Source organism: Lemur catta, chromosome 14 (genome assembly GCF_020740605.2).
Source record: "Lemur catta isolate mLemCat1 chromosome 14, mLemCat1.pri, whole genome shotgun sequence".
In the NCBI taxonomy this organism is placed as follows: domain Eukaryota; kingdom Metazoa; phylum Chordata; class Mammalia; order Primates; family Lemuridae; genus Lemur; species Lemur catta.
Window position 1 is genome coordinate 63,822,274 of NC_059141.1, and position 22,829 is coordinate 63,845,102.

Below are 22,829 nucleotides of genomic sequence, written 5' to 3' on the forward strand. Positions count from 1 at the left end.
AAAAATAAAATAAAATAATAAAATCTGAACAGTCTGAGAAAGATATGTTAGAACTATTCACTACAATTAAGTTTCTAGCCTTTTTTTCTTATTCTTTCAGCTTTTGTCTTTTATACTTTGATTCTTGTCCTCTGTATTTGGTAAACAATGCTTTCAAGATAGATATCTTCATTGTTCCAAATCAATCATTGAGTGACTTTGTTCTTGTTATGTATACATATATATTTAGATCCCAGAAAGCTGGGTCTTGTTTTTTACTCAATCTAAAAGTCATATCTTTAACACAGGAATTTAATCTTTTTATGTTTGCTATTATGATGTAAAGATTTGGTCTTATATTTTTACTTCACTTACCATATTATATATTTTCTTTGTTTTAAATGCTTGCATGTTATTATTTTTATTTGCTTTATTTTTAATAACATTAAAACATTAATTGGTTACATAGGTAACATATTCCTTATGCTACAAACAGAAAATATATTCCTTCTTAGGCACCCCCCAGATTAACTGCACATTATCCTACAATGGAACCATGAATAAATTTATCAAAGATGGAAAATGTGCACATCATATAACCCAACCAGGGCAAAAACAAAATTAGAAATAGATAAAAATAAAAAACAAGAAGCTCAACCACATGGATTTTAAAAATATGAATCAAAGAGAACTCTAAACTGCAATCACATACATTCTTGAAAGCAATAAAAAATGACAATGCCAAAATCAAAATCTTAGAAATTGACAGGAAAAAAAAATCAGGAGACTGATAAATGTATCCAAGGAAGTTGTCCTTTAAATAAACCCACAAGCCTTCAGCTCCTTAGGTACCAGGAGAGGCAGGTAACCAAAGAACATGGACACACAAACTGAGACTGAGAAGGGGAAATACACTCAAAATGAAATGAATTAAAACAGAGTATTTGTGCAAATTAAATAAATGGGAAATTATTTTAAAATATCAATTAACTGAACAGAGTCAAAAAGACAGTTAAAAGTCTAAACAAGTCAATAATCATGAAACAAACTTAGGGCCAGTCAGTTTCATAGGAACAATTCAAATAATATAACAATCATGGATTTAATATCTTCTTGAGTATAAAGAAGGGAAAGCAGTCTCTTTTAAATATAAAACTAAGATAATACTGATATCAAAACCTGACAAAATTATAACAAAAAGAAACATGCAAGCTAATACTATGTATATACATGCATACTAAATCACAAATAAAATATTAACAAACAGAATAAGAACAGAGTGACTAAATGAGGTCTTTGCAAGAATGCAAAGAAATCTATTGGTGTAATTCATCACAGGTAACTGGTTAAAAGAAAAAAGGCATATGATCACCTAATTATATGTTAAAAATTTAATAAAAATGAAAAAATTTTCTGTTTCAAAAAGGGAAAAATGTGGGATCTGTGCTTTCTCAGCATAATTAAACACACACACAGAAAAACTGGCAAAAGATATAAACAAGAAGTTTACATTAAGATAAATAGAGATAGAACAAAATAAATAGAGATAATTAATGAGCATATGAAAAGTGGTTTCAACCTCAGTAATAATAAATGCAAAAGAACTCCACTATGAAAGCATCGCAGTTTGGCCGTGCTGCGGAGGCTGTGGGGGTGGGCTGTGCACATCCATATGAGATACTGAGATAGAAACTAGCTGGTGGGACGTGTGTGCATAATGGCTAGTGAAATCCTTCTAAGAAGTGCATCTAAAAGGAAACACACAAATTATGCTTTGACCTGCTATCCCGCATCCCAGAATTTGTGCTGAGGTCATAAAGCTAAAAAGAAAAAATTATTTAAGAAAGTTCATTACAACCATTTTACAACAACACACACTCCAAAAAACAGCATAAATTACTATTACAAATATAGATGATTCCCACATTTTTCCACTTTATTGACATGGAAAGATGTCCGAAAACGTTGAGAACAAAAGGCAAACGGAGTTTATGTGGTCTTGTGGTCACATCCCCTGTAAGGATATGGCATGATCTTGGAGACGTGTCCAGAAGGATATTCCACTAAAGTTCAAAGTGGTCATTTCTGGGAGGGTGTATGTCAGGTGATTTTTACTTTCTGCTTTTCTCTGTTGTTTAAATGTTAAAGATAATCATGTATCATTTTAGAAAAGCAGTAAGTTTCCCCTTACAATAAGCCTCCAATGGCACTTGGTGTCTACAGAATGAGGTTGGAAGTTTCTAGCCTCTCCTGCAAGTTCTTGCTGATCCGACTCACCATTAATTAATCACTCCTGCTCACAGGCCACATGGCCTTCGCTCCACATCTGAGATAACCTCTCTATCCACGTCTAGTGGACCTCCAAGGCCCAGGTGAAAGGCTTCCTGCTGTGCAAACCTCTGCACGCTGTGCCTGTAGCTGGTTGCCACCTGTCTTCTCTGACAGGTCTTTGCCTCACAGGTCACTCATGGGCGAGGCCTCCCTGTCTTGGTGGAGGTGGGCTCCTTGAGAAGAGGGGACCCTCTTCCTCCTCAGTAATGTTCCCTTTGACTGAAGGCAGTAAATCTCCCAGTGAAGAAAGCCAATGTTTACACAAATGCTTAAATGGAAAATAGATGTCCCCAGGGAGCTTTATGTGCTTCTTGAGGACCATTAGGCTGAGATTCCAGTTGTGCACCTGAGTCATCTCTAGGAACCTTCCCTGCCTCTTCTATCTCATCTTGCTAGTTACCAGCCTTGCTGGGAAGCTGCTAGGAAAAGTCAAGGTGACCCTTCCAAACTGGCCTTCCCATTAGAACCTCTTCAGGGCTGCATGTGGGGAGTGGATCTCACCTGGCTCGTGGTGGCTTTTAGCATTTCGAGGAGCAGCAGGGCACCTTCTGTGCACAGCCCTGCCCGGAGAACTTCTTCCTGGTGGTACTTCTGCAGGAGCCACTGCAGCATGGCATCAAGGCTGTCCTGAAGGAGGAGGCTGGGGCTGTAAGACCTGTGTCTACACAGGAAGGGGACCAGCTTTGCAGCTGGTGCATCATGTTTCTGGGGGGCTTCAGTGGGAAATGCAAAACAGCATAGTAGTAGTCTAGGTGAGCTCATGTGAAAAACCCCAGCCCAGTTGATGTTGCATAAAGAAAACACACACCTCTAAGAAGGTGCTGAATGAAGACTCCCTAGCAACTTGCATCGAGTTTAGTTCCTCTGGTCTGACATCACAAGTATTCAATGTCCTAATCAACTTTAACGAAATTTCGTAAATGGGATTATATAAGACATAGGAAGAATTCAAAGGCTTCAGGGGAAAGGACAGTGCAGAATGTAGACAGAGCATGAGGTTTAGAATCAGAATGGCCTGACTTTGTCTAAATTTTAATAGCTGAGCTCAGGCAAGCTATTCAGTTTCTTGGCAGTTCAGTTTCCTTCTCTGTGAAATGGAAATTACATTATCTACCCCATGGGATTCTTTAAATATCAAGCAAAATAAAATATGTAAAATATCTATCATGGATCCCAACACTTAGCAGATGTTTGTTTCCTACAATATGTTAGAGAAATAAAAATTTAGGGTCTCCATTACCTTAGCACAGCACGTTAAGAACTTTATTTTGAAGTGCGACCTATAATACTATTAGTCTATATCAAGATTTAAATCTGTTAACCGTAAAGATAGGCAAGAGAGGTGAATTTTTTAGCCTTCTCTTTGCAAAGTCCTTCCCCTCCCATATTTCACTTCAGTTCAGTTTGACTCAACTCCTTAAGACCAAGAAACAATTTCCAAGTCTGCTATTTGTCAGATGTCCAGGAAGGTGAGGAAAAGCTGGGTTTGCTGTTCAGATGCTCGGTAACTAAGGGGGAAGGCAAGCATGCAAACGTGTTGGTACCATATAAGGTAAAGGTACACTGAGGCACAAAGGAGGAAATGGTTCCCTCTGCCAAGGGAGTCAAAGCAGGAGGTGGCATCTGAGCTGAGTGCTGGCGGAGGACACTCCACCCAGGTGGGTGATGGTGGGAACAAGGAATCAGTAACAGCCAGTCTCACTGGGGAGGTGATTTAGCGGAATCACAGATAAAGGGTTGGCGACTTGCAGCCTGCTTGGAAAGACAAGTCAGGCCCCCCGAGATGAAGGATCCCAGTGCCAGCTATGGAGTCTGAACCTGATCCCGCAGCAGCGAAAGCAAATGAACACTTGGACCGTGTGCAAGCAGGTGAGAGTGGGTGGTGGGAAGGTGCACACAGTGAGCACAGACTCCTCGTTGGAGAAATCTGGCCAAGGAAGGACAGGAAAGCAATAAACAGGACAGCAGTTGGTCATGTGTGTGAATCCAGGGGCAGCTTCTAGTTTTAAGTGGGACATGGTTTAACATACTATGGTCTATGAGGAAAGAGTCAGCAGAAAATGAGAAACTGAAAGTACAGAATGAAAATGAAAAAAGGATAACTGTGGGGTGAGGTCACCCAGGGAAGGAGCTGAAGGAATCCAAGATCAGCCATGGAAAGCCTCCCTTTCCCAGGGTCAGCACAGGTGGATGGTGGATAGCAGGGTGCCGAGGCAATGCCACCACCCAGCATCATGTAACTTCCCCAGCTGTGTCCAGATGGGGAAGATTTGAAAATGGGCTGATCCAAATCAGAGACCTTCCAGAAGAGATGACGGGAGGCGGAGGCCAAAGAAGCCAAGGGGCCGGTAGGAGGCATGTGGCAGGCCAGCCAAGGGTGCAGGACTGCTAGGGGAGGAAGGAGGTCAGAACACAGTCCCAGTCAGAAAAAGCACTGGGAGATAAGCAGAGAGTGGCTTAGGGGATGGCCTTAGTCACATGGAATCAGAAAACCAAGCATGATGGTCTGTGCCAGGAGTGCTCCAAGGACCTACTTTCGGACTGTTCATCGGCTCTGTAAGTGGCGTCTGCAGGAAGAAGGTGGACACGATGAGGTAGACTTCTGGAATGTGAACATGGTGGGCCAGAAAGTCGCTCAAGACGCGGAACCCAGGAAGCCGGCAGGGACTCTGCTCAGGCGGTGGAGGGTGGCTCTTCAGGTTGTCTATTACAGGGGAGGGGCATGAAATCCATGTGAGAACAGCTGTCGATCAAGGTGGGGACTGGACACATGAGGGAACACCCTGCCACCCTCTCATATCACAGAAAACACTTGGTAGAAATGTACGCCCTCCTCAGATGAGAACAGGAAAGTGCTCAACAATAATTCCTTCCCTGTTCCTGCCATGCTCATTCATTCACTCAAGAACAGGTACTTGATGCCTGCTAGGTAGGAGGCAACAAGGCAACTTTGTACTAGGCAACAAGGACATAGGGTTTCCACAGATGTACAGAATTCTGGATACTTGTGAAGCTTACAATGTAATAGGAGGGTCAGACATTATGCAATTAAATACCCAAATAAATGTATGCTTATGCATTGTGATAAGCACTACAGAGGAAAATAACAGAGGCAGAGAGAATATAACAGAAGTGCCACAATTCAGGGAGACCCCTCCCTTCCTGGAGGAAGTGGCATTTGGATCCACGTCGGAGGCATTCCAGGAAGAGAAGCAGAATATAAAGTGTCTAGGAGAGCAGAGCTAAGCAGCCCTTGAGGCGTGGAAGGCGGCCTCCAGTGCCCGGCGTGCAGAGAGGCTGCAAAGGGAGTAGGAGGGCGTTGGGGCTGGTGTGGGTGTGGGCCTTGGAGTCTGGGGTCAAGGGGATCATACTGCAGGGAGCTGCAGAGGTCCCAAGTGTGTGGGGGGGCCTGCTTGGTCCTCACTCACACCCCAGGACCGGGTGGCGCCCTGCTTCTTGGAGCCAGCAGCGCTCACCCATCACAATGTCCACGCCCTTGGTGCTGCATTCCAACCAGGATCCCGCAGACAGGCCGTCTTTAAATCGCCCACGGAGGGAGGGGTTTGCCAGAAAGTGCAGTAGCAGCTTCAGTGCCAGTACAGTGGTGCCTGGATGCAGGTGGCCCTGTAGGAGCAGCAGGAACCAGTCGGGCCCCAGGTGCAGAAACAGCTCTTCCTTTGACCTGGAAGGTCAAAAAATGCAAGCAATTATCTCTCAGTCCCTGAGCAAGTGACATGTCCAGAAAATATGAAATGTACAGCCTCCCGAGTTGCCTAGGAAAGGAAAGTTAAGGTCAACATTTGGATAATATTTGGCGAAGTACATATTACATTGAATGGTCATGCTTGAAGGTGCTGACTCGGGGAGGTGGGGCGGGGAGGGGATGGAGGTATGACTACATGGTGAGTGCCAGGCACACTGTCTGGAGAATGGACACGCCTGAGGCTCTGACTCAGGGGGATGGGCGGGACACAGACAATGTATATAACCTGAGCTTTTGTACCCCCATGAAGAGCTGAAATAAAAAAAAAATAAATAATAAATAAATAAATAATCTAAAATAAATAATCCAAAAGAATGGTAAATAAAATGCTGGCAAGCATTTAGATGCATTTGTCTATTAATGGCTGCAGTGTAAACTGGCCAAAGCCTTTCAGAGCAATTGGAAACTATGTATCAATAGATGTAAAAATGCACATGCCCCTTAAGAGCCCTACTTCAGTACTATTCACATGTACACAGTAGTGTATCCCAAGCCTCCCATCTAATTTAATTACCATCAACATAGTCATATAAAACACAAATGATTATTCACTGCCCTTTTTATAGACACTGATAAAAATTCATCTAAATGGAATAGTCTAATGTTTATGCATTTTATCAGTTTAGGCAAAAATAAAAAACCCATGATGAACTGTCACTTTCAAAAATGAACTTTAAAATGATGAGTCATTTTAGAGACTTAACTGGAGGGCAGAGGGTAAGTGGCCAACCCAGCCAAGATGATGGGTTTAGCGAAGGATCAGCCTTCTGGGAGGCAGGGGACGGTCCTGGGCAATGAGGGTGTGGCTGGTACCCACTGGGATGAGCTGAGCACTGCACTAGGAGTGAGGAGAAGAGACCATCCTCTCTTCCAGCCCTGCCTCTGATGTTTACCAACTGGATGACTTTGACAGGGCTCGTGCTGTGCTCTGGTCACTTCCCCAGTGAGGACGTAGATGACAAGGATGGTGGGTAATGACGGTCATGGTGATGGTGATGATGATGATAGTGATGGTGGTGATGGTGGTGATGGTGGTGATGGTGATGGTGGTGATGGTGATGGTGATGGTGATGGTGATGGTGGTGATGATGATGGTGGTGATGGTGATGGTGGTGATGGTGATGGTGATGATGATGGTGGTGATGATGGTGGTGATGGTGGTGATGGTGGTGATGATGATGGTGGTGATGATGATGGTGATGATGGTAGTAGTGATGGTCATGATAATGATGGTGATGGTGATGAAGGTGATGGTGATGAAGGTGATGGGGATGAGAGCAGTTCACTTATAGAGTATTTACAGTACCCCAGGCACCATTCTCAGGACTATCTATCTATACATTGATTCATTTCATCCTCACCACAGCCATCTACTGAAAGTACCATTTTTGTTTTCATACAGATGAATAGAGAGAGGCTTAAGTAACTGACCCCCAGTCCAGGGGAGGGGACAGGGCTGGGATTCAAACCCAGAAGGTCTAGATCCTGGAGTCCAGCTGTTAAGCGCTGCACTATAATACAACCCCTTCCAAAAAGATGGAGAAGAAAGGTGTTAGAACAGCTCATCTCCAAAGGACCTTTCAGCTATACCACATTTTGATTCTAGGAATGTAAAGCCCTGTAGGCTGGTAAATTTCTAAGCACTATTTGCAAGGCTGATTTACTGAAGGGTAACTCCTCACCTCCACCCCCAACTCACATACACACTAAGGCGTGCACATAACAAGACCAAGGATCTGGGCTGACTTGCTCAGGGCTGCCTCCTAGGAGCCAGGAACAGTGTTGGCACACAGTAGGTGCTCAAGAAATAGATGCTGAATGAGTGACTCCAGGGAGGCAGCAGGGGGGATTTAATGGAATCAGCTTTATGATTACACATTATTTTGAAAGCTAATTGAAGGTAGAGGCTTCCTCCAACTTGGAAGAATAACTAAATCACTAACAGTAAAGAGCAGAAGAATTTGGCAAGCCTTTTCCTTGATAGATGTTATTTAGGCTAACCATTTCTCCCGTCTATTATCTGCCAAGCACAGGACATCAAAATCAGCAATTGTCCCAACTGCCAAAACAATAACAATTACACTATAGCGATGGTGACAAAAGGAGTTTATTGTAATTATACCACATCTGTTTCTAGTTCCTCATGCCCATTTAACATTTGCATCAGAATATCTTAGGGCAAGTTCTGGTTTATTGGGTGGAGAGAATATAATTTTGTTTCCGACAAGTGCAGGAAACACATTGCAGAAAACAGACTCGGAGATGCTAAACTTTTCATTAAGAAAAGGTTTAATACTGCACCCTGTATGAGGCAACCTCGTGCCAAATTGCTCTTCCTGGAGCTACTTACTCAGAGGACAGATGAAGTTGGGGGGAAGATATTACATTGAGCAGCATCTCCAGCAACTGGTTCCTGAGCCAGATTGTCTTTCCAGATGTTTGGCTTCCAGCTACAAAAAAGAATTCAGATTTGAGAGAAAACGGATGTAAAGAGACATCACATTTGCTGCAGTAAGCAATCATATTCACCAAATGCTTAGCTTACTCAAGAATTGTGGCATGGAAGGGACTCAGATTTTTGGCATTTGATTCTAGACTTTAATACAATGCTTACAAAGAATTTCAGAAAATGTTCCTGAAGTTTCCTTTAATCAGAAATGTCTTCAATGCTGCCCAACCTCCAAAAAAAAAAAAAAAAATCCTAAAAATGATAAGGGCAAATTTATCTTTCAGTGGAATTTTTTAAAATTTATCATAGGTTGCAACATTTCATGAGCACCTACTATGTGCTCGTATTATGTGAGTTATTGGGACCAGAATGGTGAAGATGATGGTCTTCCTTCCCTTGGTTCCCACTTTTACCTTGCTTCCAGGGTAGGCCTTCCGCATATCTGCATCACATTAAAAATAGAGCCTGAATCACAGGAGAGGTATATGGAGCCAGTGGAAGAAAAATTTGACTTCTAAAGTGTTACTAAAGCCCTGAAGGATGTGTTAACAATGTTTCAGCATGTTGGGTTAGATAAAAGTTTCAGAACAAAGTCCATAGCAGGAGGAAGGCTGACTAATAACCCAGCACCCATTCACCCATTCCCTCGGTTGCCGGTTGTTTCACGACCACTTTAGGACACACATCAGGCTGCAGAACTAGGACTGATGAGGCAACTCAGAGAAGTGGGGTCAGATTTTCCTCTGTTTAGACTCTGGCCCCATCTCTGATTAAAGCTCCTTATCTCATTGAACCTCAGTTTCTCCATCTGCAAAATGGGAGTAGTAATTCCTACTTTGAAGCTTGATCTAAAGGTAAAATATAACATAAATTTTCTAGACTAGGTAACACTGTCCAAGAGAATCTTTTGTGATGATGAGACTGCTTTGTATCTGCCCTGTCCAATAGAGTAGCCAGTAGCCTCAGGTAGTTATTGAGCACTTAGAATGTGACTAGTGAGTGAGTGAGGAATTAAATTTTTAATTACATTTAATTTTAATTAATATAAATTTAAACGGCGACACGTTGCTTAGAGGCTCCCATCTTGGACAGTGCAATCCAGAGGGCCCAGGACAAAACAGTCGTAATGGCTCCTTCCACACCACCCTAGCAGAAGGATGCTACAAACGTGGCTGCTGTTCCGTATCTGGCTGGGGAAAGACGAGACGGAAGGAAAAAAACCACAAATCTGTATGTTACGGCAAACCCAAGGGGCTTCAGAAGCACACAGCAGGGACTTAATCTGGCTTGCTGGGACTGGAAGTGGCTAGTCTGGTAGGGGCTGGGAATGACATTGCTCTAGAGAGAGCAGCACATGCAAGCGGGGACGGAGGGCAGGCCATCGCACTTAGGGCCACACTGCTGCAGAGTGCTGGGGGTGGGACTCATGGGAAAGGAGAGAGGGGAGGAGATTCAACCAGGGAGGGAGGCAGAGGCCAAAGCACAAAGGATCCTGCCTGCTGGTCTACAGGGTACTGATTTTACCCTGGAGGACTTGGAAGCCATTCCAGGTTTTGAAGCAGAAATGTATGATTTGATTTCATTTGTGACCCTCATCATAAAACCGTGGCCTCCCAAGCCACTGCCTGGTAATCCCTGCTCAGCTGTGGGTACCTCCCCCTTCCTCTGCCTCAGCCCTTCCCTCTGCCAAACATTTCCACAACGCCCGCCTCTCAGGGGCTCCATGAGGGCCATCCCGCTGCCTTAGACTGGCAGCTGGGAAAGGTCTTCTCACCAGGCACAGAAGGGTCTGGGGCTCCGTCAACGCAGATCTGCCTCTCGTTCACTGATGATGGCTTGAGGGTGTACACGATAAACAGCCCAATCCTTTACGCAACAGGGAGAGAAGGACATGCTCCAAGGGGGCTCAACCATGTCTGCTTAGCACAGATTAGTGGTTTTTACACGGATCTACCCAAATGTGTCTTCAAGTGAGAGTTTGAGGGGAATCACATTATTCTGTGATTGATATAGTATTTCTGGAGACTTCTAAACTCTGTCAGGATTCATCAGAGAAGTTAACTCTGGCTCTGCCAGATCAATATATCAGATAGTGACGAGGAAAGAAAAGGCTAAATGTGTGCCAGTGGGGACTGTCCTTTGGGAAGTGTGCAGCAGGCAGACGTATGGGGTCACCTGCTGCTGAGCATGGCTGTGCTTGTGAGATTCTGGAATTCTTGGGCACGGTATGGGAGTCTGAGCACCAGGGGGCAGTGAATGCACAGCCCTGCCGGGGAAACCTGCTTGTCCCATCTGGGCTCAAGCAAACTCATCCCTTTTCCCAATGCTCAACCCCGAGCAAAAACCCCTAGAAGGTTCCAAGTGATGACGGGTTGAGTGTGGTCAGGAGATAGCTGGGACCTGTATTCCTTTGTAAAATAGCCTGAGAGCCTCCCTTTCCCCCGGGGAAGCTTGGTACAGTACCTGAGCAAGTCCCGGATGCTAAAGTGGCCCCTCAGCTGACAGCCCAGGATGGCAATGATGATGGGGATCTTGGAGGGGGTCAGGTTTGGTTCATTGAAGAGGAAGACAAGCTTAGGTATCAGCCCTGCCTGGTGAGCAATTTCAGCATTTCTGGGTCCTTCCCTGGTGAGCCCAGGAGAGAGACAGTAAAAGCTTTTACTGGAATGAACCAAATTTGCTGCGTTTCTGCTAAAAAGGTTTTCCAAACTAGGCTTGTTCTGTGGCCCTCTGACTCCAGTGCTCTCTTGGCAACTTGCCAAGATGCTGTCAGACACCATCGAATATGTGTCCACCAAGTGCCAGAGTCACTGGTGCGCGTGCCTCCCATTCCTTCCAAACCCCGGAAACCACCTTCAGAGACAAATCCCAATGATTGATTTTTAAATTCTGAGCCTCAGGGAAAACTCGTGCTGGCCTCAGAAAACTCAGAACAAAGACAGCAGACACTCATGTGACCGAAGAGCACTTCCCAACAGCCAGGAGCACGGGCCCTCCTGTCTGCGTGTGCGCTCCTGCTGCCCGCCCCAAACCACAAAGTGGATGAACACGCCGCTGGGAGCAAAGGAGAAAAAGGCAGAATTCAAGTATCCACATCCCTCTCCTTAGGATAACCACAAATCCAGTTTCCAGTAAATTCTAATCCCCCAAAGAAAACTGCTCCCAGGGTAAATGTCTGTTTCTTAGAACAGGAGCAGGTACAGGAAGAAAGTGAAAGGTGGGAGGGAAGAAAAGGTGAAGCAGCGTGAATTTGGGTGGATTGCTCCTCTCCAACTGTCTTTTTCTGGTATTATCATGTTACATTCTGCTGAGCTCCACGTCCCTGACACATAGAACAGGCAGAACCAGCCCAGTTCTGAGTGTGACCTAGCAACGGCCTTGACAGGGAGGACGTGTGTCCAGCCACTTGGCAACCCGCCTGCCCTCAGCGCCTCGCTGGTACAGCACCGAGCAGCAGACCTCTCTGTTCCTCCTCCTCCTCCTCAGCAGGACTGCCTTATTCACCTCTGACCTCATCACTAAGAAAGGCGTATGATGGGTGGTGAGTTTATGATGGATATTCAATAATAACTGCCTGAAGGAAAGATGTCTACAAACACATTCAACACACCAGAGGTGCCAGTGATCACTGGACCAGCCTGATCCCTGAGGACGCAGGTGGGGTGATGTGCGGGCCTCCCGGCCTCCCTTCTCTCTTATTCTAATCACGGTTCCTGGCTCGCTTTGGGAACCACCTTTTTGTAATTCCTTTCCAGCTGCTGCAGAGGGGAAGCTATGCTCCCAGCCTGGCCTCAGGACCCAGCACTGTGGAATAAAAAAAAGTGCTCTCTGCTGACTGTGCTATGCTGAGGATATGCCCTGAGGAGCTGCCCAGCAGCCACCTGGCTGTCGCAGAAGAAAGCCTGCCAACACAAAGACAGTGTGGAGGAGGCAGAGACAAGAGCGGTGACAGAGCTCAGACAAAATGACATGAGAACCACCCAGCCACCGGCAAACATCTGCCCCTTTCAATTGTACGAGCCAATGAATTCCCTCTATCGGCCTTCTTTTCTCCTTCTATTCTTCCCTTCCTCCCCCTTCATTCTTTCCTTCCCTTTTTCCTTTATTAATCTGGCTGAGTTGTATTTCTGCCACTTGCCACCAAAAGAGCTCTGACTAATTCAAACAGTGACTTGGAGAACCTCGGAACTCAAGGGCAGAGTTGGCCTTTGCTGGCCACGTTTGCTGACCCCCAGTATGTGCAAGTCACTGGGGCCAGAGAGGCCTCTAGGCCCTCTGCACCTGCCTTCCTGAGGCTTAAGAGCATCAGAAGAAACAGCCCGGCCCTGCATATGGGAGTGAGCCACTGGGTAGGATGTGCTTCCCCCGGGGACCTAATGGTCGGGGAGCAGGAAGGAGCTACTGATGCTCCTGCCCTCTTGGCCTCTATTCTTGGCATGAAGCCTTTAGTTCTAACTCCCAGGCTGCCAAAGCCCAACCTACCTTGGTGATTGAAGAATTTCCACAAGATGGGAAAAGAGGGCAAGCTCCAGGTTGTCTGCCGTATTCATCCAGAGCTGGAAGACAGAACAAACACACACTAAAACTAAGGTGTGGGCAAGGAAGGGTTTGCAGGCAACATGAGCAGGTCAGATGCTGGACATACCATTCTCTAACTTGGAATCACCAACATGATTTAGCAGCTCTGGAATCAGACCAGCTCTCCTGACATCTAGAGCATAGAGGGCGCCTCCCCCAGAAGAAGGTCATCTCTCCCCATCTCTGCTGCTCCCTGGCGCTTCACTGTGGGTCTAGATTCCAACCCAGGACAGCCCAGGCCCACGACCCAAGTGCCCACACACCGAATGCATCTCATCCTCACTGGATCCTGCAAGGCAAATGCTGGTGTTCCCACCTTACAGATGAAAAAATAGAAGATGAAAGAGACTGGTTGAGTGACAGGCTCCACTCACCACCAGCAAGTGGTAGGAAATAGCAGGTCTTAACTTCCAGGCTTTTCCGTGTTGACTGTGCACAGTACATGCAACACTTTCTTCAGTTGTCCCATCTGTAAAATCTGCCTCCCAACCCACCCTTGCCTTCTCCTGCAAGTCAAACTGTAAATGACACAAAGATATGAAATTCACTGAGATGCTGAAGGTGAAGTTTACCACTCAGGTTGTTTTCATTCATAGTCAACAAAGGCAGCTGCTAATTGTCCCTCTGGGGCAGAGTTGATGGCTGCCTTCACGTGTCACTTCCATCTCCCTTTAGAGAGATCTGCTATTTTTCATCTCTAAATACTGACAATTCCAAAGGCCCGCCATGGGACCCTAAGAGTACATTTATATAACAATGAAAAGAGTTTGCACTTATAATTGTTACTATTTATTGAAGGCAAGAGGTGCCAAACAAAGACCCAAAATACATCATCTGCATTTAGCAGATAAAGAGAGTGAGGCTCAGGGACACTAAGTAACTTTTCCAGCACCACACTTTGGTTAATCGGCAGAGACTGGTTTCAAAGCCACTCACTCTGACCATGGAGCCTATTCCCCTGCCTCCATATCAGGTCCCCACAGCCCTCTCCTCTGGACAGCAACCCCAAGGGTCAATAATCAGCCTCACTTAAAATCAAGCAGGTGCCCATGGCTTTGTCCTCTTACTAAAGAGGGAATGCAAAAGAGCCCAAACAAACACTAGTTTATCAGGAGGCCTGTAAAGGCAGGGACTGTCACTTTCCCATCCCCCAGCCTAACATCACACATGACACATAGTGGACACTTAATAAGGATTCATTAAATTTTTAAAAAGAGTGAATGCCAAGTAAACCAAGATAAAGTAAGTGGATTGCTCTTAAACCAGGAACAGAGTGACAGATTTCCAGTCCTCGTAAGCACAGACACTGCCCAAAGACACACACACAGGTAGGGCAGCTGCCACCTGGGACAGCTGGTGTGCATGGACGCAGCTCTAGTGGGGCTATGGACAGCCGGTACGGCACCCCGAGAACCCTGCACACGAAGGCTTCATGCCTGCATTCATGAAGGCGGTCATTCAACAAACCATGTGGGCTGAGAGAACTGAGAAAGTCAGACATGAGCCTCTCAGTCCAATAATGCTGCACCCCTTCACTCTTCCCACAGAAGTTTCTAGCCTCTCCCATTTCCCTTCCAGAACATGAGAACAACAATGAATTGCCACACACATTTGAGGTTGCCTAGCTCTTCAGGAAATTATATAATAGAATTTTAGGAAACATGGATAATTGACTCGTTTGATTTATTACCCTGTGTCAAACTACCCTGTACTGAGGACTGTATTAAAATGTCTGGATCAGATCTGTTTGGATATCAAATGGATAATGCATCAGATGTTTCCACCCCTAAGACCACCTCACTCTAAGAAACAAGCTGGCCTGTCCCTTCTTTAAGAAACTAGGAGCCAAAGACTTGGCTGTCCTCAACTTCTTGTCCCTCCCTGTATCTCAACTTCCCATTTGTCCTCCCCCCACACCTACCTGTCCCTCCTTCCCTCCCCCCACAGCTCCCTGTCCCTCCTTCCCTCCCCCCACAGCTCCCTGTCCCTCCTTCCCTCCCCCCACAGCTCCCTGTCCCTCCCCTCACAGCTCTCTGTCCCTCCTTCCCTCCCCCCACAGCTCCCTGTCCCTCCTTCCCTCCCCCCACAGCTCCCTGTCCCTCCTTCCCTCCCCCCACAGCTCCCTGACCCTCCTTCCCTCCCCCCACAGCTCCCTGTCCCTCCTTCCCTCCCCCCACAGCTCCCTGTCCCTCCTTCCCTCCCCTCACAGCTCTCTGACCCTCCTTCCCTCCCCCCACAGCTCCCTGTCCCTCCTTCCCTCCCCTCACAGCTCCCTGTCCCTCCTTCCCTCCCCCCACAGCTCCCTGTCCCTTCTTCCCTCCCCCCACAGCTCCCTGTCCCTCCTTCCCTCCCCCCACAGCTCCCTGTCCCTGCTTCCCTCCCCCCACAGCTCCCTGTCCCTCCTTCCCTCCCCTCACAGCTCCCTGTCCCTCCTTCCCTCCCCTCACAGCTCCCTGTCCCTCCTTCCCTCCCCTCACAGCTCCCTGTCCCTCCTTCCCTCCCCCCACAGCTCCCTGTCCCTCCTTCCCTCCCCCCACAGCTCCCTGTCCCTCCTTCCCTCCCCCCACAGCTCCCTGTCCCTCCTTCCCTCCCCCCACAGCTCCCTGTCCCTGCTTCCCTCCCCCCACAGCTCCCTGTCCCTCCTTCCCTCCCCTCACAGCTCCCTGTCCCTCCTTCCCTCCCCTCACAGCTCCCTGTCCCTCCTTCCCTCCCCTCACAGCTCCCTGTCCCTCCTTCCCTCCCCCCACAGCTCCCTGTCCCTCCTTCCCTCCCCCCACAGCTCTCTGACCCTCCTTCCCTCCCCTCACAGCTCCCTGTCCTTGTTATAAGCAGAACAAGACATTTTGGAAATTTTTTATCTTTTTGGAATTCTCTCCTCTCAATATTGAACTTATTTTACTTCATTTCATTTTAGCATCTGGTTCTTGTTAGTTGCTTGTTTTCTTAAATGAAGGGTCGTTTATTCGGGGTGGTGTGGGGTAGTGCCATGGTCATCGTCGGAGTAGGAGAGGGAGTATGACGTGATTCTGCATGGCTAATTCCTGGGCCATGCTGGTGGCAAGGACGCCCGGGAGCCAGGCTGCCTGAGAAGGGCCACAGCACTTCAGGAGGGATGGCAGCCGGGGCAGGGAAGGCATGTGGTCCTATTTAGCAGGGTGGTGTGGCCATGCATGCACCTCTCCCTGCCCACCGTGCACGGACAGCCCATTCTCCAGGCCTCATGGGCTCCTCCACAACCTTCCCGTCCGTCTTCAGATCCAGGTTTAAGGAATTCCTCCTGGCCTGGTTCAATTAGCTAATATCATAGGATTTTTGTGGCTATGTTTATGAATAAGATTATTCTGTACTTTTCCATTTTTTATAGTGTCTTTTTGTGTTCTGGCATCAAGATTAGCTTATAAAATAAGCTGAGAGTGGCCTCCTCTTCCAGGTATAGGGCTCAACACGGCCCATTTCCTGACCGGTAGATTTTCCCTATGGACCCCTGGGCCTGGATTTCCCTTCTGAATGTTGTTTGTTTCTACAGATTTTAAAAAGTGATTCAGTTTATTTGATGGTTACGAGATCACTGAGCTTTTTTATTTCTGTTTGAGTGAACTCTGAAAACTTAGTTTTCTATGCGATGGTTCCAATGAGCTAACTTGTCTAACTCATTGGCACAAAGTTGTCGCTCCTACTTTCTTGTTACTTTTCTAATCACTCATTCCTTCCGGTGTGCTCCCCTGCCCTTCCTAGTGTGATTCACGTGTTGCCCTCTGTCTTTTTTTCTTGCCCAATCTTAACACAGGTTTGTGTGTTTTAGGGGAACCAGTGACTGGCCTTGTTGATCCTTTGTACATTTTTTCTTTCCCATTTTATTTATTTATGTTCTCATCTATATTTTCCCTTCTTTCTCTGAGTTTTGTTTTTGTTTGACCATTCTATCTTCTCCATCTGGAGGCATTAATTTTAAAATGCTCTGTTTTTCTAATACACACACTGATGACTATAAGTTTCCCTCTGGTCTTGCCTTCAGCAGCAACCTCATGGCGCTTTGATCCATAACATTTCCCTTGTCATTTGGCTCTAAATCACTTCTAGCCCAAGTTACGACTTTTTCATTGACTCTCCTCTCTATCCCAGGTGCCATCTCTCAGTTCAGGTTTCAAAATCCTCCGGCTGGATTTCTGTAACCATCTCGCTACTGATGCTCCTGCCTTGGGGCTCTTGTCACCGGAGTAATATAACTAGAATAAAACTCTCACGTCAGCCTTCAGTTAACACCCTTAGGTATCAGATGTTTGGCAAAACTTGTCAACAGTCTAAAAATTGTTTATAAAGGCTTTAGTCTCATCATTCAACTTTGATAATTTATTATAAAATATGTGGGGCTTTTTTGTTTCCTAGAGTGGGTCAGTATAAGCAATACAGATCAGATATCCTATTGTCTATAACCGGCCATATTTATTAGGTTTCCAAACACAATAAAAATGTTTCTTACTAAAAGTGGGAGAAATGTATATACAAAATTGCTGTCTATAGCAGCATTTATAACAATAAAATGTAGGAATAATCTAAGAATTTGACAATAGGGAATGGTGAAGAAACTCTCTATATAACCAAGTATTATTTTGACCTCAGTGTAAATGTTTGTAATGATATGTTAAAATGTTTTTGTCATATAAGATAAGGCAAGACTCTAACTGATACAGTATAATAGTGACTATGATTAAAAACATATATTGTGCATAGAATGTATCCAAATTTGATGACAATTGACTGGGTCTTGCAAACAGAAGGGTTTCCCTCCACTTTTCTATAATTTAAAAATATTCTATAATAAACATATATTAATTTTTTACTAAACAAACAGTTTTTAAAATACTTCCACAGATCTCAACATGTACAGGCTGAAGCACAGACTGTGCAGTTTAGTGCCCTGGGTCTGTCCTCTTTCCCTCCCTCTCCTGTAGTCAACACAAAGCTGCAGGCCCCACCAAGCCATTTGTCTCAAATCCGCATGGCTGCTTGCACCCTGACATATTTGCAAAAAGCACACATGGTCCACCTGGAATGTTCTTTCCCCCTTGAATTCTGCCAGACTCAGTCCCAGAATTCTTGATCCCTAAAGCTAAACTGACTGTCCTCTCACTCCCACTACCCAGATGCCCTGTGCCTGCCTCACTGTGAGACCTAGCACACTGCAGCGTCACCTTTGCTGTGTCCCAGGCCCATCTGGCTGTGGGGAAGACCCAGGTCCTGGTCATCATTGTATCTCCAGCACATGGCCAATCCCTGACCCAGTGGGTGCTCAGTAAATGATGCTTCATGAATAGATTGATCCTCCCAAAAAGGTCCTGTGCCATACTCCTCAGGGGCCAGGCATGTCTTTCAGCATCTCGCAAGTCAGCCCTTTAAAGGATCATTTGGAAACGGCAAAGCACCATCCAAAGAAATTGGGATCCTTTTTAAACTCTCATACGTACATGCTACATTGCAGTTCTACAGTCCTTTCCCAGACACTATCTGGTTTAACCTCCACAACAACCTGTGAGGAAGAGATGATGATCTCCGTCTCACACAAGAACAGAGTGAGGTTCAGAGAGAACAAGAGACTTGCCCAAGGCCACAGCCCACAGGTGGCAGGATTTAATCATAAACCAGGGCCTTTCGACTCTGAAACGTTTGTGGTTTTCCCTCTCACTACAGTCATGACTATCGGGGAAGCCGACCTGAATTTAGAGGAAACTGCAGCCTTTTTCATGTATTTTACACTCTCTCTCTCTCTCTCCCTCCCTCCCTCCCCTGGAAGGGCTAGGGGCCAGTCTCCAATTTACCTCGAAATTGCAGAGGATGTGCTGGAAGACACCGGTGTTGGAGACAGCAGAGGACCTGAAGCCCAGCTCTGCAGTGCCAGCAACTGAGAGCACCAGCTGAAAAATTCGATGGTTCAGGAGAGAGACCTTTTTCCTCAGGAGAAACGCCATTATCTGAAAGGTTGAAACACAAAGCGGTTGCCTCATAAATGCGTTCTTAGAGCTCCTTCTCCCCTGCTCCTGCCTACAGCACCTGTGGTCAGTCCAGCTGAACACCCTCTGCTCTCTGCTGCTACCATCCTTCATCCCCACATTCTCAGAAGAAAAACACGGGCCAGTTTCCGTGGCTCCTTCCAGCTAGTGTCCACTTTTCTGTACTGCGACCTAATCATTCACTGGGCCCCCTGCTGCTCCCTGAATCTTTTCCACGTTTCCAGAATGCCACTCCCTTCTGGCCTCCTCCTCGGTTCCTCAGGACTCTGTCTAATTTTCTGTTACTGGATCCTTTGCATGCAGAACCGTCCCATAAATGGTGTTGCACCACCAGGAAGCTACCGCCTGCCCCTGAGCCCGGTTCCAGCCAGCCTTCCTTCAGGCTGCAGCCACCAGACATGCCTTCCTGTGGCACCAGCCCCTGGGAAGCCAGCCACGTGCCCCATCCATCCCAGCAGGAGGTGCTGGGCTCCCAGCAGCGTTTGGTGGCTCAACTCATCTCAGAAACTAAGAAGACGGGTCCCACCAAGCCTCACTTCCCTACTGACCTCCGTCACACACGAATCAGGCCTCCCAGCAGCCCGTCAGCATCCGGGTCCTCACCCACCTCACCTGGACCCTCGGCGCCTCTCACCCCCAACCCCAGCTGCAGCACAGCCCGCCCTCTCCCTGTCCTCCCAGACCCTCTCAACACGCCCTTGGGAACTCTTGCTTGTGATCAGCAAATACTCTATATCTTTTCAGACTGTTCTGGTCACTTTTTTGACATATCTGAAATCGGATCAATCCCCCCACCCCCATCAAGACATAATTAGGAGGGCCAAAGGTTGCTTGAGAAAAGTCACACTCTCAGGCTGACCGGCTTCACTTTACATTACTGGTGTCAAATGTCAAACCGGTACTCAGCTGGGCTGGCAGTCCAATGCTGTTTTTCTAACGAGCTGGATTTTCTTGTCCTGAAGACCATGATTTCTTTGCTTCTCCTCTCACCTCTCTCCTGCTTCACCACCCGACCTCATCCTCTGCTGAGAAGACAGAACCCATCACACCCCTGCCTTCCCACAGCAGATCTGCGATGCCTGCGTTGTGTCCCTTCCTGTTGCCAGCAGGGTTCCCATCCACTTGGCCTCCGGATCCCACCCGTCACCTGCTCAAAGACATTGTTCTTTGGGGTAGCTCTTCTCTCCCAGCCTCCCCTCCCCTGCCTTCCTTTCCCTTCTGGGCCACTTGACTCCATGTACAAATGCACTCTAGGATCTCTCCTCTGAAAACCAACCCTCCCTTGATGCCTGCTCCCTCTGCCTCTGACTCCACTCCTCCCCTCCACAGGCAGCCTTCTAGAAAGCATCCTCGGCACACTCGGCTCCGTGACTCACCTCGTGCTCTCTCAACCCAGCTCAGCCGGCTGCTGCCCCCACCTGCCCACCTTCCCCAGAAAGGTCACCAGTGGTTTCCAGGTGGCCACGTCCAGTGGGGACATCTCTGTCTTTAATTTGCGGCATTATGTATCAGCATTTAGCATTGTTTGACCACACCCACCTTCCAGAAGCACTTTCTTCTTTCAGATTCCTTGACAAAACTCTCTTTGGTATCTCTCCCCTCTTTCCTCTCAATCTCCTTTACTGGGTTTTAACATTTCCAACCCCTGTATAGGGAGCGCCTCTCTGCTTCCTCCTCAGTCCTCTCCTCTTCTCTCTCTACTCCTTCTCTTTGGCTATCTCATCAATTTCCTTGGATTAAATATCATCATCATAACATCAAAGACCCTCGTGTGTACACTTCCAGCCCAGCCTGCCCCTCTGAGCTCAAGAGCCATCTAGCTCCCTTGGCATTTCACCCCCGAGGTCTCACAAACATTTCTTTCTTTTCTTTTTTTTTTTTTTGTTTTGAGACAGAGTGCCACTTTGTTGCCCGGGCTAGAGTGAGTGCCGTGGCATCAGCCTAGCTCACAGCAACCTCAAACTCCTGGGCTTAAGCGATCCTCCTGCCTCAGCCTCCCAAGTAGCTGGGACTACAGGCATGCACCACCATGCCTGGCTAATTTTTTCTATATATATTTTAGTTGGCCAGCTAATTTATTTCTATTTTTTAGTAGAGATGGGGTCTCGCTGTTGCTCAGGCTGGTCTCGAACTCCTGACCTCGAGCAATCCACCCGCCTCCGCCTCCCAGAGTGCTAGGATTACAGGCATGAGCCACCACGCCTGGCCTCCTCACAAACATTTCTAACTGAGCATGTCCCTGATGTTTTCCTTCCCTCCTATCTGCACCCTCTGGGCACACTGCCCTGGCTGCCTCAGTGCCACCTGTGCAGACTGATCGCCAATCCTGAGATGCTGCAGGTCAGGGGGCCCAGTCTCGTTTCCGGTGACATTCTATCCCTGTCCCCTGCTTGAATCTCACCCATCCAAGCCATCTTCCACACCATGTCAAGGGGCATTCCAAAGCGTCACTCATCCGGTTTCCCTGTTCTAAGCCTGCCTATGGTTGCCTGTCACCTCGGAGACAGAATCCACACTCCTTGCAGTAGCAAAGTCATGGCCCTCTCTCTCCTCCCCTGCCTCTGGCCTGCTGTGCACTGCTCCACAATTGTCCTTTCCTCTGGCTGTGTGCAGGAACCTGTACCAGATCCCTTAAGTGCTGCTAATGTTAGTCGGAACACTACCCTTCTTTCCCACGTTAAGAACATCTAGCCCATCAAACTCAGCTGGCTGTCGCCTACTCTGAGAAGAGGGTGATAAATCAGTCAGACAGAAACCACAGACAGACAGGTTTATGCCCTTTCATTCAACCAGAAATCCAGCAAGTGAACACAGAGTAAAACCTAAAAATGAAGAAAGCCACTCCCGGGCAAGCTGTTTAACTGAAGGCCCTTGTCTTCATTCACAGACTCAGTCCCAAACCCTCACTGAGCACCAACGGCCAACCCCAAGTTCTAGGGCACAGGGACAAACAAGCAGGGTGCACCTCCCTCCTGGAGCTCATGTCTGGGGGTGAACAGGCCACCAACATGGTGACAGGGAAACAGACGTCATGCAGTTGGGCATGCAGGTTACAAAGAAACACAAAGTGAGAAGATGTCTAGACAGGGATGAGGGAGGACAGAACTTCTACCTTATAAAGAGTGGGCAAGGAAGTCAAAAAAATAAAATAAAATAATCCTATTTCTTCACTCAAATCTGCCTTTTCCCACCTCCCCTACCACCACCCAGCTTCTTTTAATTTCTTCAAAGACATGAATATTTGAAATGTGTCCTTTTTTAAATCAGAAGAAGAATTTTAAAATTTCCTTCTTTGGCCTTCGTGTGTAAAGGTACAATAAATCTCTAAATCTGAAGGGCTCTTTACTTAAACGCAGTATTTGGGAGTCTCCCTCTCACACTAATAGTAGTTTTCTGTCTACCTCATTAACAGGAAGTCCCACGAGGGGAGAGACTGAACCCATTTTGTTCACGCTGTGTCCCCAGTGGCTCAGTGCCTGGTCCCGGGAGGTATCAGTGCACGTAAGTGGAGTAAGTCGGCCCCACCCACGGGCTCTCCTTGACTCCACCGCCTCTGCCCAGAAACTCAGCCAACCCAGGCTCCAGCACTCTCCGTTCCAACGAAGCTCTTCTTGACTCCCCTACCCGCGTATGATGTCAGCCACCCGCGCACCCCTCTGGCACATCACCTTTCTCAAGGCGACGTTCTCATTCCCGAACCCCCGTTGGGAGTTCACTCTGT

General features: G+C 47.1%; 1 protein-coding gene across 1 annotated transcript in view; it reads right to left on the minus strand.

Annotated features, from left to right (window-relative positions):
* WDFY4 (WDFY family member 4) overlaps window positions 1-22,829 on the minus strand; it is a 296,219-nt gene that overhangs the window by 157,592 nt on the left and 115,798 nt on the right. Inside the window, exons 24-31 of the mRNA XM_045569053.1 lie at window positions 18,917-19,069; window positions 13,005-13,078; window positions 10,986-11,147; window positions 10,297-10,388; window positions 8,424-8,523; window positions 5,787-5,992; window positions 4,845-5,014; window positions 2,812-2,937 (exon numbers count right to left, since the gene is read on the minus strand). Of these exons, the coding sequence (XP_045425009.1) occupies window positions 2,812-2,937; window positions 4,845-5,014; window positions 5,787-5,992; window positions 8,424-8,523; window positions 10,297-10,388; window positions 10,986-11,147; window positions 13,005-13,078; window positions 18,917-19,069 (1,083 nt within the window). The remainder of the gene's footprint in view (window positions 1-2,811; window positions 2,938-4,844; window positions 5,015-5,786; window positions 5,993-8,423; window positions 8,524-10,296; window positions 10,389-10,985; window positions 11,148-13,004; window positions 13,079-18,916; window positions 19,070-22,829) is intronic.